At 37.0% G+C, this 15,067-nt stretch overlaps 1 protein-coding gene and 1 long non-coding RNA gene across 24 annotated transcripts in view; one reads left to right on the top strand and one right to left on the bottom strand.

The window, feature by feature from the left end:
* LOC132245902 (uncharacterized) overlaps nt 1-2,540 on the bottom strand; it is a 37,894-nt gene extending 35,354 nt beyond the window's left edge. For all 3 annotated transcript variants that reach the window (XR_009457602.1, XR_009457601.1, XR_009457600.1), the window contains exon 1: nt 2,283-2,540. This is a non-coding gene — a long non-coding RNA (uncharacterized LOC132245902). The remainder of the gene's footprint in view (nt 1-2,282) is intronic.
* The window catches only part of NRXN1 (neurexin 1), a 1,201,358-nt gene that overhangs the window by 1,006,527 nt on the left and 179,764 nt on the right, over nt 1-15,067 (top strand). For all 21 annotated transcript variants that reach the window (XM_019497420.2, XM_019497419.2, XM_019497417.2 and 18 more), the window contains one exon: nt 1,607-1,778. In XM_019497420.2, coding sequence (XP_019352965.1) covers nt 1,607-1,778 — 172 coding nt within the window. The remainder of the gene's footprint in view (nt 1-1,606; nt 1,779-15,067) is intronic.

Here is a 15,067-nt window from a genome sequence, read left to right as displayed (position 1 = left end):
ATGCCAGCCCAGCCGCTGGCTTCTTTACTTTTCATTCCATCCAGGAAGAGCGCACACCAACTGCTGAAACTTCCTCAGCCTGACGAAGGGTTTTTGAACCTGAAAGCTTGCTTAATAATTATTTTCCAACTATCTGGGTTGGTCTAATAAAAGATATCAGATTCACCCAAGGAAGTCTGCTTATAGCCTTCTCTATGACTTTTGAGGATGGTAGAAGCCCCTTGCCCATGCTAGTGCATTCATGGGATGGGAAAACAATCTCCCTTTGTCCCTACTTATGACCAGGAAAAGCCCTGAAGCCTGGGATTTCTGGGCACCTACCACACCACACTTTACACTTCCTAATTCATTTTACACCTACTAATTGCTGAGCCAGAACTCCTTCTCCTATCATATGATCTCTTCCATAAGCTTATCTAGTTAAATATGAAAATGATTCAGGTTTTTTGGTTCTACCACCAATCTGGACAGACTATTCCAAAGCTTTGCTCCTTTGATAATTTTAAATTTTCTAATTTCCAGTCTAAATGTATCCATACTCAGTTTTGTAATCAACACTACCTGTGCTGGTGATGTTTTTCAGGCTGAAAAGTTCCTCAAAGTCCTTAATATTCACTCCACATATGTACTTGTAAAGAGTGATCATCTCTCTTTTCAATCTGTGTTTTGCTAACTAAACAAGCCAGGTTCCTTTAATCTTTTTTCATAATAAAATGTCTTGGTTTGCGTAAGCAGTTTATTGGCCCTTCTTTGAACTCTTTCCATTTTAAGTTAACCTTTTTTTGAACATTGGTGACCAGAACAACACACTGTTTTCTAAATAGGGTCTTATCAATGCCTTGCACAATGTACCATTACATCTTTCTCTCTCCTGCATATACCCGCTGGGATTGTGTGTTAGCCTTTTTCATAGCTGCGCAGTTCCTATTTTGTGTGCTAATTCCTTCAATAGTCAAGGATGGAGGGGCCTCTTATGACAGGATCGGATTCTGTGTTTATGTGGAATTGATACTCTTTGCACAAGTTACAAATAAACTTAATCCCTTTATGGATCTAATCCTGAAAATCCTTATTCACTGCGTGACCACCACTGAGTAGTTGTATTGAATTTAGCCAGGACTGCTATAAGTATAGTCAGGTGTGCGGGTAAGGGATTGTAGCAATGCGTCTAGTTTTCCAAGTCATAAAATCTTCATTCTTGCTGATGAAAAAGGAACAATTGCTGACTTTTTCTATTTTTAAAGCCTATGAAATATAGAAGGTTATTTAATGCTCATGGAGAGGAGGAGAAGGGGACAAAGATGAACTTTGCTTGAGCTTTTTTTTTTCTTCCTCCTTGGTTTTTACCTCTGGGAAAAGATGAAAACTCAATTTGATGAAAGTAACTGATTTGGAATATCAATTATCCATGAAAGAGATGTCCCAGACTCAGTGAACTGTCAGGAGGATTGTCACTACCACATGCATGCCTTCAGAAGTTAAATCTGAGGAGACAAGCTGTTGTTAGGAATCTTTCCCTGTACAGCATACTGCCTCTAATGTTCACTAAAACAGCTCTTAATTAGTATTTATTTTTTCTTTCTCTTCTTCCAATTTTTTTATGCAGCACCAAGGAAAAATTGGAGTTAAATTTAATGTTGGAACTGATGACATCTCTATTGAAGAGGTCAACGCAATCATTAATGATGGAAAATACCACGTAGTACGTTTTACAAGAAGTGGTGGTAATGCCACATTACAGGTGGACAACTGGCCCGTTATAGAACGTTACCCAGCAGGTAAGGGAGTAAACACATACTTCTGCATTAGTGGGTTGGATATTCAGAAATGAGATTGTTCTACCTCTGTTTTCTTAGTTTTAGCTTCTTCAAGATGATTTAATAATTAATTGGGTAAAGAATCATGAGCAGAATGCAGTTTGTTATGATGACATTTCCTGAGTGAACAAAAAAGGCACATTTTATCTTTTGCCAAATTTAAAACATCAGTGAAACTGGAGAAATGTAAATGTCAGGCACAAAACAGTCAAGGTTTTGACTTTTTCTTTTCTCTCTCTACGTTCTTGTCTGTTTTTATTGGACGATTGTATTTAGATAAAGAAAAGGCTTTGACAAAAGCAACATATGCCAAAAACAACAGCAAAAACAACTCTTAGTGTGGGGGAGAGAGCTTTTGTTCAAGAAAATGTTGCATGCATTCTTTAGGTAACTTCAGGTTTGAAACTTGGATAATAAACAGAAGTATTAGCTGCAGACATAGAGAGATGGTACATCAGTACTTACCTGTATTAAAGTGCATTCAATTAAGTCCAGTATAGGAATTACGTCCTGCAAAAACTTTGCCTATGCAAGTGAGTAAACTTCAATGAGGTCACTTGCATAAAAGAATTTCCTGGATCAGGCCCCCTGGATCAGGCCCAAATGTGCATTGAAGGAACATTGCCCCACTCCCCACTTTCCTTTCCCTCCTCCCTTCCCATCTTTTGTATTCAGATTGCTCACTGCACTTTATACGCTGCTGTATGCTGTTCTCTTGCAGCATCTGATGAAGTGAGCTCAAGTTCACAAAATCTTATACTCACTATATAACTTATTTACTTAGTCCATAAGGACAATATCTGTAATTACCTGTTAAAAGCAACAGGTCATACAGTTATGCAATATATTTCTAATTTAAAGGACTGTTGAACCATTAACAATAATTTGTAAGCCTGCACATTATCTATTAACTATTTTTGTGTTTGTGTATGTATTATTAAATTAAAGGCAGCACTCCAGAGATATAAGTGAAAGCTGTTCTGGTTTGCTTATTTGCTACATGTTTTTTATAGCTAAGAATAAATGGTAGGCCTGATTTATGTTTAAAAATAATCTTCCCTTTTAAGTAGGATCCAGGATTTATATTATAAGGAATATGCAATGCATTTCCTGTGCTAAGTATTAATTTGTTTTGGTTGCATAAATTTTTTCTTTGCATTTGAGTGGCTCTCCTCAGTTACACATGTAAGGAATAGAAGAAACCATAGGTAAACGGTCACCTGCAGGTCAAATCTGGGACAGCGTTCATAATTTAAAATAAAAATGGAACTTGAACTATAAGGCGGGTGCATATAACCACAGATGCCTGTGATCTGTGTGGTAATACATGCAGCAAAATTTCAATTCTTGCTATTCAGTTAAGGGTGAGATATTAGTAGCATACATAACAAAGTGTTTCCTTAAAGAAACAATGAAATATGTATCATGTGAACTTTCAGATATTTATGTTGCGTTCTAAAGAAAAACATATAGAGCATTAAAAGTAGCTGTAACTTTCTCCATTTTTTTAAACTTTAGTAGGGATTTGGGAAGGGAAGACTGGGGTAAGAGAAAGTCGAGTGGGACTATTAATTGATTAAAAGGGAAATGATTTTGAGAGAACATTGGTGAGAGCTTTGTTTGTGTAAGATAATACCTAGGATGTGGCATTATATTCATTTGCACTAGCTGTCACGTCTCTTTTGAAGATCTGAAGTGGTCAGCCATGACGATACTGAACTGCCTGAAGGTATGCAGAACTCATTCATTTCAAACAGATATCAACATTGTATATACTAATAAAAAAACAAACATTAGCACACTAATATCCTCACTGTGTGAAATGAAAGCATGAAGTAGTAGATCTGTAGCACTAAAAAATCAGTATGTGGAAGACGGATATTCCCTTTTAAAAATAAGTGACCACATTCACGCCCAAAATTTTAATTATGTTTTTTTACTTGGAGTGAATGTGCATAGCTTCTTTGTGCTAAAGATAATGATCATTCTCCATACTGAAATGAAAAATGCATAGATAGTGACCTCTGGATGCTGCAGTCCCTGCGGTGTCAACTGATAAAAGCATAACACTTTTCTTTTCATGAGAAAAAAAACCCTCAAAAATGTTGTGTGGAGATAGGGTTTCTAGAAACTTTAGAGAAGGGAGGGGAGACTATTTTTGCAGCGTTTGTTCATATTTTAGCAGTCAGTCTCCACTTACTAAATTAAAGTCAATTAAAATGATTTTGTAAGTCATAGCTCAGAATTCTCTTGCTTGCATTATTGCCTGAACCTTACAGAACTGTTGTTGGAACATCGTATTGCCCTTCTGCAGAGTATCTCATCACTTGCTAAAGCTGTTTCCTTTTTTCCCCTTTATTTCCTCCTCACATAACATCATCTTTTCCATATTCCTATTTATTTTTACATGTTATATCATCTAGCTTAAAGGTCTTGCTATACCTTTCTTCAGACTGGGCTAGTTTTTTCATAGACAGATTGATGCATCAATTACAGAGAGGTCAAACCAGCTCAAAAGAGTGTTAATCTCTGAACTATAAATGCTTCAGACAACTGCATGGTTGATTTATCTCTGAAGACATAGATAGTACCACATTAAGAGCTCTCAGTCCAGTTCTTCAGAAAACAAGGTTTCTAGAAGTGAAGTCTGAAAGATGTTAAACACTGCCATTTGGCACTGCTGTATCCTTTTTGGATATGCTTCTGTTGATATTTTAGAGAGAGATGAACACCTAGCAGTTTTAGCTACCCAGTGAACTTGGTGATATTTTAGCTTTTGATGGAGGACCCAGTATAGTGGCTCCCTGCATTACGGGCCAAATTCTAGTCCTAATAATAAGTTCTAATCCTCAAAGGGAACTTACAAAACACCTTTCATAGATGAGCCAACAAATTTCACTTCATAAATCTACTAGGTACAAATAATCATGGACTCAATATAGACATTGAATTTCTGACACATTACAACTGGCCTGATGTCTGATTTACCAGGTACCTGCCAGACCTGACCTTGTACCCTTTTCTTCCCCCCCGCCTTCCGCCACTCCCCCTCCTTTTCTACCCTTTGTATTTCTAAGTTCCAGCTATTTACTTTTTCACAGACAGCCTCTTTTCTACCTTGGAAAACTACTACTGTAGAATCTCCCTTACTTACCTTTGGCTTTTCCCCCTTGTTTTTACCCCTTCCCTTCCCTGCTCTACCTCTTGTTTTCCTAATTTCCACCTATTTACATTCTCACTGACATCCTGTCACACTTTTAGCTTCTTTCATTCCTTGGAGTCTCAGAACAGCAGAGACTGCCTATGCCTGAAGAAGGGCGATTGCACCCAAATGCTTGCAAATAACTTTTCCCCAACTACTCAGTTGGTCTAATGAAATATATCATATTTACTCAAAGAACCTTTTACCAAATTTTATCTTTTGCATTCATGTAGTCCCATTAACTTTCATTTTAATGCCAGAGGTAATATTTTTGACATTTTTTCTCTTTTCTGAGATTTTTATTTCTAGTAAATTTTAATTTGTATATACCTTTGTATCTAAAGACAAGTTTATCTCCTTTATTTGCTTCTGGACTGTTAAAGTAAGAATAAACTAAATTGGCAGTTTAGTTAATTGATCTGTTGTTTTTAAATAACAGTCATTTGATTTTTCTTTCAAACCATTAGAAGATCTTCCTAACAGTTGCCTACAGCACATCTGATGAATTTTTCTTCTGTTACATTACAAAAGGAAAGGTTACATTCTGCATGACGCTTTTATTCTAGTTAAAACAGTTGCCCACGATCAAACATTGTATGTTTTCAGTCAGGAGTCTAAAAGATATCAGTTGAGGATTTTCTTGAGGAAAGTTCTGTTTATAGACTTAGGTTGGTTTTAATTTAATTGCCTGTGTAATCTCTATCAGCTACCATCCATTTTTTCTTTCTCTTGCTGTTCCTCTTAGAAAAATTAATCAAAATTTGTTGTTGAGTAAACAGTTTAGCTAACACTTCAAGCTAGGCTCTCATTGTCTGACTATAGGTTCACTAGAGGTTAGAAAAAAAGTGATAATGCACAATGCTTCCAGGACTGTTTCTGAATTTTACCCTATGACTGATTAATGCAAAGTACAGAAACAGTTCTAAGAGTAGAAACTGGAATCAATGCTCCCTCCCAGGTGACTGCCCTAACTACATGGCTACAGAAGTATGCTCCCTCTTGAATACTCTGTCTTGCCTAATGAAGCTTGAATTCTTTTCTGCCCAGTGATGCAGCCTCAACAAGAAGGATGCAAAATGTCCTAGTATAGAATAAGCAAAAACCTGGTGATTAGGACTCCCTCAGACTGAGGAGATTCAAATTCCCATATTTCAGGAGGGAGTAATTCAACCTGGGTCTGCCGCATACTGGGAAGGTCCTTATAACACATCACCAAGCTATAATATAAAATGCTAAACATAAAATATATATCACCAACTCTTCTTTCTCTAGCCATGTCTTAAAAGAAAGGAAGAAACCACCACTGCATTTTGTATATCTCAGTGTGTGTTGTACATGTTTTGAAAAGGTCTACCTAACCAAGTACCTCAGAAGAATTAGTTACGGGGATGACTAGTTTCTGGATCCAAATTAGGCTTAACCATGAGATAGTCACTGAGCTGCTCATCTCTTTCAAGATTGGAGCTGTTCTAGCTGCAGAAACACAGCTCTAAGCACCTGAAAAACTTTAAAGTAAACAAGGAAGGCACATATCCACTGCTGCAATGTACAGATTTTGGCAGTAGCTGATCAGAGCTTTTCAGGCATAATTTTTGCATTTTGATGCCTGAATTCTCGGGCCCCAGTTTAGACCTCTAGCTTCTTTTGTGGACCTGGCCCAAAGATGCAAGATTGCCCTCTCTTTAAAGAAAGTATCAGAACTATGCAGTGTCCTTCAGTGTCTGCCCCCTGTTAAATTTACAACTTATTCCAGTTTTTACCAAATATTCTGAGCTTACTTGCTGACTCCTAGGCGTTTGCTTGGAAATGGGATGAGTTATGATCCTTCTGTATATACCTATGCTGCATTTCACAACTGACAAAACAGTTAATTGAGAAGGCTTAGGCAGAATAGTTCCAATCATTTTCTAATAGGCAATAAAATGAAACAGGCTAGCCCAGCACTAGACTTATGCATCCCTATCTTTTAAAATAAACTGGCACTTGTATGTTATGTCCCTTGTTAATGATGACTGACAACTCTCTGCACCTTCCTAATGAACTTTGCTATCTCTTTTTTGCCCTTTTCTTGTTGCTCTCTCCTGTATATAGTACTATGGTTTCTTCTTGCTTTATCTCTGACAACTAAGGATTTGGGAAATCTGATGCTGTCCTTGGGACGGTCTCTTGGTCTTGGGGACTATAGAGCTTCTGATCAAATCCAAAAGAATCAAAAGTCAGGAATGGTGACATAATGTCTAGATCCCATCCTGATGCTAGCCTTGGGCCCTTTCCACCACGGTGTGACATATACTGGTAGTGGCAGCAGTCTGATATCCATACCTGCAACACTTCTAAGTTTAAGATAAATATTTAAAGCAGTGATTCTTAACCTTATTATAATCAAGACACCCCTCATTAGACTCAAAGCACCCATTAGAAAATGCTAGCTCTCAGCTTTTACTCATTTTGACTGCAGAAAAATAATAGAGCAATTATTTTTTCACAAAGGCCACAGAAAAACCACAGCAGGTCAGAATGTTTTTGATATTATTGATTCCTATTTGAAATCTCAGTTTATTTTGTGAATTATGTAGGTGTTTGCATGCCTACAAGTGCTAGTATTGTGTGGCACCCTTGAAGGTATCTCGGAACACCCCAGCCTGCCATGGTACTCTGGTTGAGGATCACTTGCTTAAAGTTAAACATAATTACATGTAAATGTTCATTTACATGCAATTCAAACCTAGGAGATTTTTCTCTCTGTACAGTATGAATATGAATTACCGATTTGATTGTCTAGCCAGAGGAAGGTCTGCTTGTCTTCTCATTTCCATCTTCATATCTTAACTGCTTTAGAATGGGAAAAAATACCAAAAGAATGAGAAAGTCCCAAAGTCAAATCTGCACATCCATCTGATGAGAAATACCTTTCAGATCCAAGCCCTGGATGCCATCTGAATCAATTCAGAATATCAGTTTCTAGGGTCAGGTCTGATTGCCAGGTGAAATTATTGAAATCTCTCAAACTAGTACCAGTCTAGCAAATTATCTATGATTTTGCTAGATAGTCTAATAAAATGTAATAGCACTACATTGCCTATTGTAGCTGCCTCTGCCAAGTCCCAAATAGCTCATCATGGAACATGAAATGCAGGTGAAACATATATGCCTCCCTCACTGATTGCAGCTGTTCTAGGATAATCTTCTAAACCACCTAGGGCCACTACTGTAAGCTCATGGAGCCTCAGGATGTTCTCTATATTAAGACAGCATAGATATGACATGGTATCCATTTCAGTCTCAGATGAGATGTGAAGTAGATTCTCCTCTTTTCTTTGACCAGTGAGACACATCCATCTTACCTTCCTTTTCCCCATTTCTGTTTCCCTCTGAGGCAGTTTTTCTATAAGCAACAGAGTACATGTTCAGCTCTCTGGCTTCCATATCTCCTCCTTTGCTGCTTTAAGGAAGGTTTTCACATTCCTATTTCTGCTGTCTCTACCCATGGGACTGATTCAGCCAGGGATGATGAAGAACCAGCTATTCTGATTGCTTGCAAAACTAACAGACTTGGAGTAATTGTCCCTTTTTCTTGTGTGGAACAAAGCCCTTGAAGTCTGAAAGATGTTGAAGTCTGAAAGTCCAAAGACAAATGTCCAACTGAACTAGTAAACCTCACATCAGGGTGGAGGCTTCAGATGGAATAAACTTGCTGCCAACTAAGCTTCTGGCCCGGTATGAGATGGATCTAGATTATCCAGTGTTTCTGAGCTCCTTTTAATTTTCAGGCATTGAGAAAACAGTTCATTTGTCATGATAATTAACCATTCCCCTAAAGATTATGATTCCAAAGAGAGCAAGAGGCAGGCTGAACTCCCATGAATTCTTCTTCTAGGAGAACAGAGGCAGAACATTATGCAGTATTGGGGAGGGAGGGTGCTATGCATAAGAGAGGGTTTGTTCAGTATACATGTGTCTTGATGGCATCTGGCTCATGCAGAAAGAAGGAAACAAGATACCAATCAGTCTGCAGTTCTCTGGCTTATCTAGTAGGCCTGCCCCTCCTGTCCTGGGAGCCAGAACTTATCCATGATGCATTTCTTATGTCTAAGGAATAACCTTTTCATTGGTTCTATGAATTTTACCACTGTTCCTGGGAGCTAACTTCTAAATCTACAATGGATGTACAGGTGATAATGGTAGGTAAGAGAGAACCAGTTAACAAAATTTATTTTCACAAAGACTTTGACTGAACCCCATATATGAAAGCATCAGACTGAAAATAAGGAATGTATATGGGGAAGGGGCAATAATTTATGTGAGAAACGCTCTTTCGTGTTTCAGAAATTGACTAGGACTCAACCCCCCCCCCCCCCCCGGGTCAGATTGTCAGCTCCTACAAAACGCTAAAATCTATTAATTTCAACAAAACTACCATAAGTGTACAGTAATGGAAAAACAGGGAAAATATTTGATAGCAACATTTGGCATAGATTTAGGTTGGTCAAGACTAGAGAAGACTTCATCAAAAATGCAGCTAGTTAGGTCTTAACAGAGGTGAACATAAACTGGTCAACCTACTATCCTTTTCTTGCACATGTTCCAGTTTATGTACACCTTTATTAAAAATGGGTGAAAGTATCCCAGATGAGATTTCCCAATGTGATGAAAACATTGCTGACTCTACTGCAAATATGTCTCATGATACAACCTGTCAGGATCTTGTTTGCCTCATGGCCGCATTGTGTTGGTGATTCATAGTCATCCAACAATTGACTAATATATCCAGAGCTTTCTCTCTTTTTCTCTCTTCCAGCTGATAAATTCCCAATTTACAGCAAAAGTTCTGGTTACAAGTCCCCAAGGGTATACTTTTTCACTTTGTGCTGTTGAATTTTATCCCAGTTCTATTACTCCAGACCTAAAGGTCATCCAGTTCTTCCCTGTCCTCTTCTGTATTAACAACAAATGCTTTATAGTGACAATGACTTCTGATTTTGTTTTCTTTGTGAACTGTATTGGTTCCGAATGCTATCTTAAGGTCTCAGAATGAAGTCACCAAACTTGTATTGTTACGACAATGTTGAACTCAACCACATTTTATTAATGGTGGCTTGATGTGCACACCAACAGTTGGCTTTGTTTTAGTATCTAGCCCTTTTATGTCTTTAGCCAGATGCCATCACTCATAAGTCTACCTGGAGAGCTTTAAAAAAATAGAAACTAATGTGTTTGGTCTCTTCTTAGTCAGCACTCCATTTTCAAGTATGCATCTGTGTGTAGTGCTAACTCAAAAGTTTGCTTGTATCAATAGAAAAATCCTACTCCTGTGGACTCCGAATATAACATCACTGAGATCTTTGATTTCACTTTTCAAAGTTGTCTTCTGAACTTCTTGCAAGAGCGCTACTGACACTTCATTATATGTGGATGATCAGCTGCTCCAAGAAGCTGAAAACTGACATCCTCTGAAGTATTGGTAGAAATAAGTGTCCAATACATTTTAAGGAGTCCATATTTTAAGGAGTCTATTCAGGAGGATGTTTGGAGGGTGGTCTAAAATATCTAGTTTCACTTGATATAGAGTCTATCATAAGTAATGGGACCCTGTGTATCAACCTCTATATCTGCATGTCAGGTAGTCCAATAATCTAATACTTTTCTTTTCAGCACAATCTGTTGTTATCTGCCCTTCAGGCAGTTTCTTACCTACCTAACAATTCTTGTGTTAATCCCCATCTTCTTCAGCTTAACTAATCATTTTCCATGTGGCACCATAACAAATGCTTTACTGAAGTCTAGGTGGATTAGATCTATAGCCTTCCCTTTGTCTAGAAAATTGGATATCTTATCAATGAAAAATATCAAGTTTCTATGGAATGATTTACCTTTAGAAATACATGTCACATTTTATCCTGTTTTTTCAGTTACCTAAACATCTTTTATTAGTCTTTTCTTCAAAATTTAGAAGTCTTGCATACTATTGACTAGGTAGTTGATTGGACCACTTTTTTTTTTTTTTTTTTTTTTTGTCAAACACAGGTAGTAGCTTTCCCATTCTCCAATCATGATTTCACTCTCATCTAAGAAAAAAATATTTTATATCTTTGTTTTTAGATCTGTGATACCATGTGCCTTCCCCCCCCCCCCAAAAAAAAATATTATGTAAAGTATTTGGTTCCCCTGACTAAAGTGCTTGAAGTTCTTCGAGGCTGATTTTCCCAACTTATTTGGGGTCATTACTGTTATTATTTCTTCATGTCCTATAGCCATCTTTTCTTTGTACTTGTAGTGAGGAAGAAGAATGTGTCAGTTTAGTTTTGGGGCTTCTTCACTACATATCCCCACTTTTAATTCATCTTTCTCTTTTTCTTTATATGGTTAAAGAATCTTTTGCTATTTGTTTTAATATCCTTTTTAACCTGTAACCTGGCTTGACTTTTGATAGATCTCACTTTTTACCTACATTATTTTTATTCCTAAGACACAGCTTTCTTTCCTAATCAGTCACTTTTTCTGTTCCTTGAAGGGTCTTTCCTTACTCTGAATATGCCTTTTTGAGAGCCTATTCATTTAGTTAAGACCAGAGCATGATTTTTTTTAACTCTTGTGTGGGATGCATGTTCCAAGTGATTTTTGCCCATTTCACTTCAAAAAAAATTGCAAATATTCTCCGTGTTTGAGTCCAGGAGCTCTTTAATACAGTTGGCTTCACTAACTAGCTCTCTTAGGCCTTTGGCATGTTACATTTATCAGGCAATTCATGTGTTAACTGTGTGATAAATTGTAACATACCACAGTTTGAACCTAAGTATCATACGATAAAATTTCAAACCAGCCACAAAGATATTCCACATTTAACGAACATCTTTGTGGCTGATTTGTATCACCCTTTAATTTGAACATTTGGCATATTAAAGCCCTACTGTGCAGCCTGACTTTAAAGGTGCCAGCCCACAGGGAGCCATTGTGTTGACAAGTTCAAATCAATATTATAGGGCTTTCAATGTGTATGCAGGCACTGAGCTGCATGTATCAGCTTTAAACTTGCCAATGCATGGAGAGCTCATTGGGCTTTCACGTACTGGCACCCTTAAAGCCATGCTAAGCTTTAAAGGTGCCAGTGTCTGTGGGTTCCTGTACACATGCAGGGAGACTGCTCTGATGTGTTATAATTACAGCACATTGGAAGAGACTCAATTAACTGAGCCTGCTGGAGTGTCATAATTACTACACTCCAGCAGACATCAGCATCACGTGTATCAGTGTCCCGATACTGAAAAATGGCGGTGGGACACTTTAACTAAAACTCATTGGAGCTTTAGTTCAAAGTACCCTGCCACCATTTTTCAGCACAGGGATGCTGATACACATGATACCGCGGATGCTTTTAATCAGTGGAGCTCTCGGAGCTGCACTAATTAAGCTCCCGCTTCCCCCCACCCTAAACCTCCTGGAACATGTCTATAAATGCCCTGTGAGCACAGAATCATGATCCTGGGTTCCCTGCATGTCAGGACCTTAGAAACCACAACATCAAGGACCAGTCTCTGATGCTGCACCTCCGAGGGCCATCACACTTTAGGATCTGAGTAATTTTATCCTTGGTCCCTAATATCATGTATTCTGCCATACCAGGTCTTGAATGTCTTATCGGAATTTTTGGGCTCTGGGATAAAATTCCTCAGGTCCCATCATATGTTTTAATTAACATCTCCCAAGGGCTTCATTTGATCAAATTTGCCCCTTTGAAACTTAGAACCTTACTTTACTGGAGTCTACTTTTGTTTGTTTTTCCTTTTAATTTAAAATGAATCAGTTTCATGCAATTACTGAGTCCAAGGTTATTTTCTACAGCTAGTTCTTTTATAATGATCTCATTACTTACTAAATCCAAGTCTAAAGTACTGTCATCTCTTATTGTTTTAGAGAGGACTTGGTGAAGAAATGTCTTAGCTATTGCATCCAGGAAAACCTGGATCCTCCCATTACTAGTTTAATAGTATTAAGAATAGTGAGTATATGAATGGAGGGAGAATATTATGGAGGTATATAAAATCATTAATTGCATAGAGCAAATAGATTGGGTACTTCTTTGTCTTTTCTGATATCAAAAGAACAAAGGATTAATCCAAAAAACGGAAACACTTAAAAATGATAAAAGAAAACACATTTGACATGGTGTATAATTAACCACAAAGAACTCACTCCTCCTGAAAGGTATCAAGAATATAGTGAGATCCAAAAGGCTGTTGCCTTCATAGTATTCAAACAAGGCTATATATCTGTATGGATAATGGGAGCAATCTTAATTACCAGGAAATATATCAGCAACTAACTAACAGAATTAAGTTTGAGGCTTCTCAGATATGTTTTTCTGTGTCCAGTGCTGGTTTCTCTTTCCTTCTTCTGGTCCCTTTGATTTGACCGTTGTCCAATATCTGAGATAATTTTTATATCCTATGTGGGACAAGACATAATATTCAATGTATTTTCATGGCTCCTGCAAAAGGTTGTTGTTGATAAAAATAGCAGTACATTTCCCCATCTTTTTAGCTCAATTTCTACCAGAACTAAAGTAAAGTCAATGAAATAAAAAGGAACATGAAAGATTAGAAAATTGCTTCAGCCTTCCATCTTCTTTAAATAAAAAAAGGCTGACTCTTACCCAAACAAGAGTGTACAGTAATTCTCTTTTTAAAAAGAGGTTTCAATACTGCTTCTTAAATCAGCTTTTTAATTTGACAGATTATCAGGTTTTTTTGTCAGATAATGTTATATAATCATGTTTCCTAAGTCTGCAGACAGATTTTATTTTTACTTTTTTTGTCCCCATCTTGGATATCCTAGTAAAGTGCACAGACTCATCCCTTCTTATACTTGATATATTCTGTAATTAAAGTAAAATGTTAATAAATGTGTGGTGCAGTTGTCATTATTTTATCACAGAAGATGTAATATTTTTCTGGTAAATATAGTGAAATAGCACAATGCATCAAATTTAGATGGGAAAATAAAAATTTCAAATGAATCCTTATTTGCAAAGAATTATTTTAAAATATTAAAATAAACATATGTGTGTTCTTTTGTTTTATGACAGACTGGTAGAGATAGTAACTATAACATTGTTTTAATTAGGTATACAGAGGTATAGAAACTAAATTCCTTAACAACATAGTAATCCCTGAGGATTCCCTTAATTGTTAGAAGAGAAGACAGGAATTAAACAAAAGTCTAATAAGCAGGAATATGTAAAGTATGCTTCTATAAGAGATTTCCCCATTAGACATTTTAAAAACATTCTAAAAATATTCTTGTCTGTTAATAATTCCTTATATCAGATAGTAGAGGAAGAAGCATCACCAATATTTGGGAAACGTTTCCTCTAGCTTCATTTTCCTTGATTTCCTTGCATTATCTTTCACATTTATTTAATTTTTTGAACTACAAAACTCAATAGGGTAAATTGAACTATTCAAAATGCACCAAGGCAGTTTTCTAAGTTAAGGTATAGGAGAAATGCAACGCTTTGTCAACTTCTTTATCAAATTATTTTGTTATCTTATAACTTCCTAGGCATCTATGTAAAGTTAAGAGACAAATGTGAGTCTCTCCATGTTTCCCTTTCATTTCAACCAGGCCTTTCCCAGAGTTATATCCTGTGCTCACATGATTATTCACACTGGCTACTTTGAGACCAGTTGTATGAGAAAGCTGAACAGACTTTGATTACATAATTTACCATCTAAGGTAATATAGTTATCTAGTCACTTATGCAAATGATACTATCTAGTTTTCAGACAGGGAGTTTCACCTGTAAATAGCAAAGCAGTTTGCAAAGGGGGGTAAATGTTATATGTGGTTTATAAATAGGTTTTTAGATGATTGGTCAAGTTCAAACTGTTGAACACGGGTCTCCTCATGCCTCATTTACTGGATGAGGCCCTTCCCCTGTTGAATTCAGCACTACTCTCACCTGTGAGTAAAAGTTATGGGAATATAGGAATGCAGTACAGTGGAGTCGCATCATATGCGCATTTAATTTACGTGAATTCAACTATACGCG

The sequence above is a fragment of the Alligator mississippiensis genome, chromosome 1, assembly GCF_030867095.1.
Source record: "Alligator mississippiensis isolate rAllMis1 chromosome 1, rAllMis1, whole genome shotgun sequence".
NCBI lineage: Eukaryota > Metazoa > Chordata > Crocodylia > Alligatoridae > Alligator > Alligator mississippiensis.
Note: the sequence above shows the minus strand (reverse complement) of the source record. Positions and strands in the feature narration are given on the sequence as shown.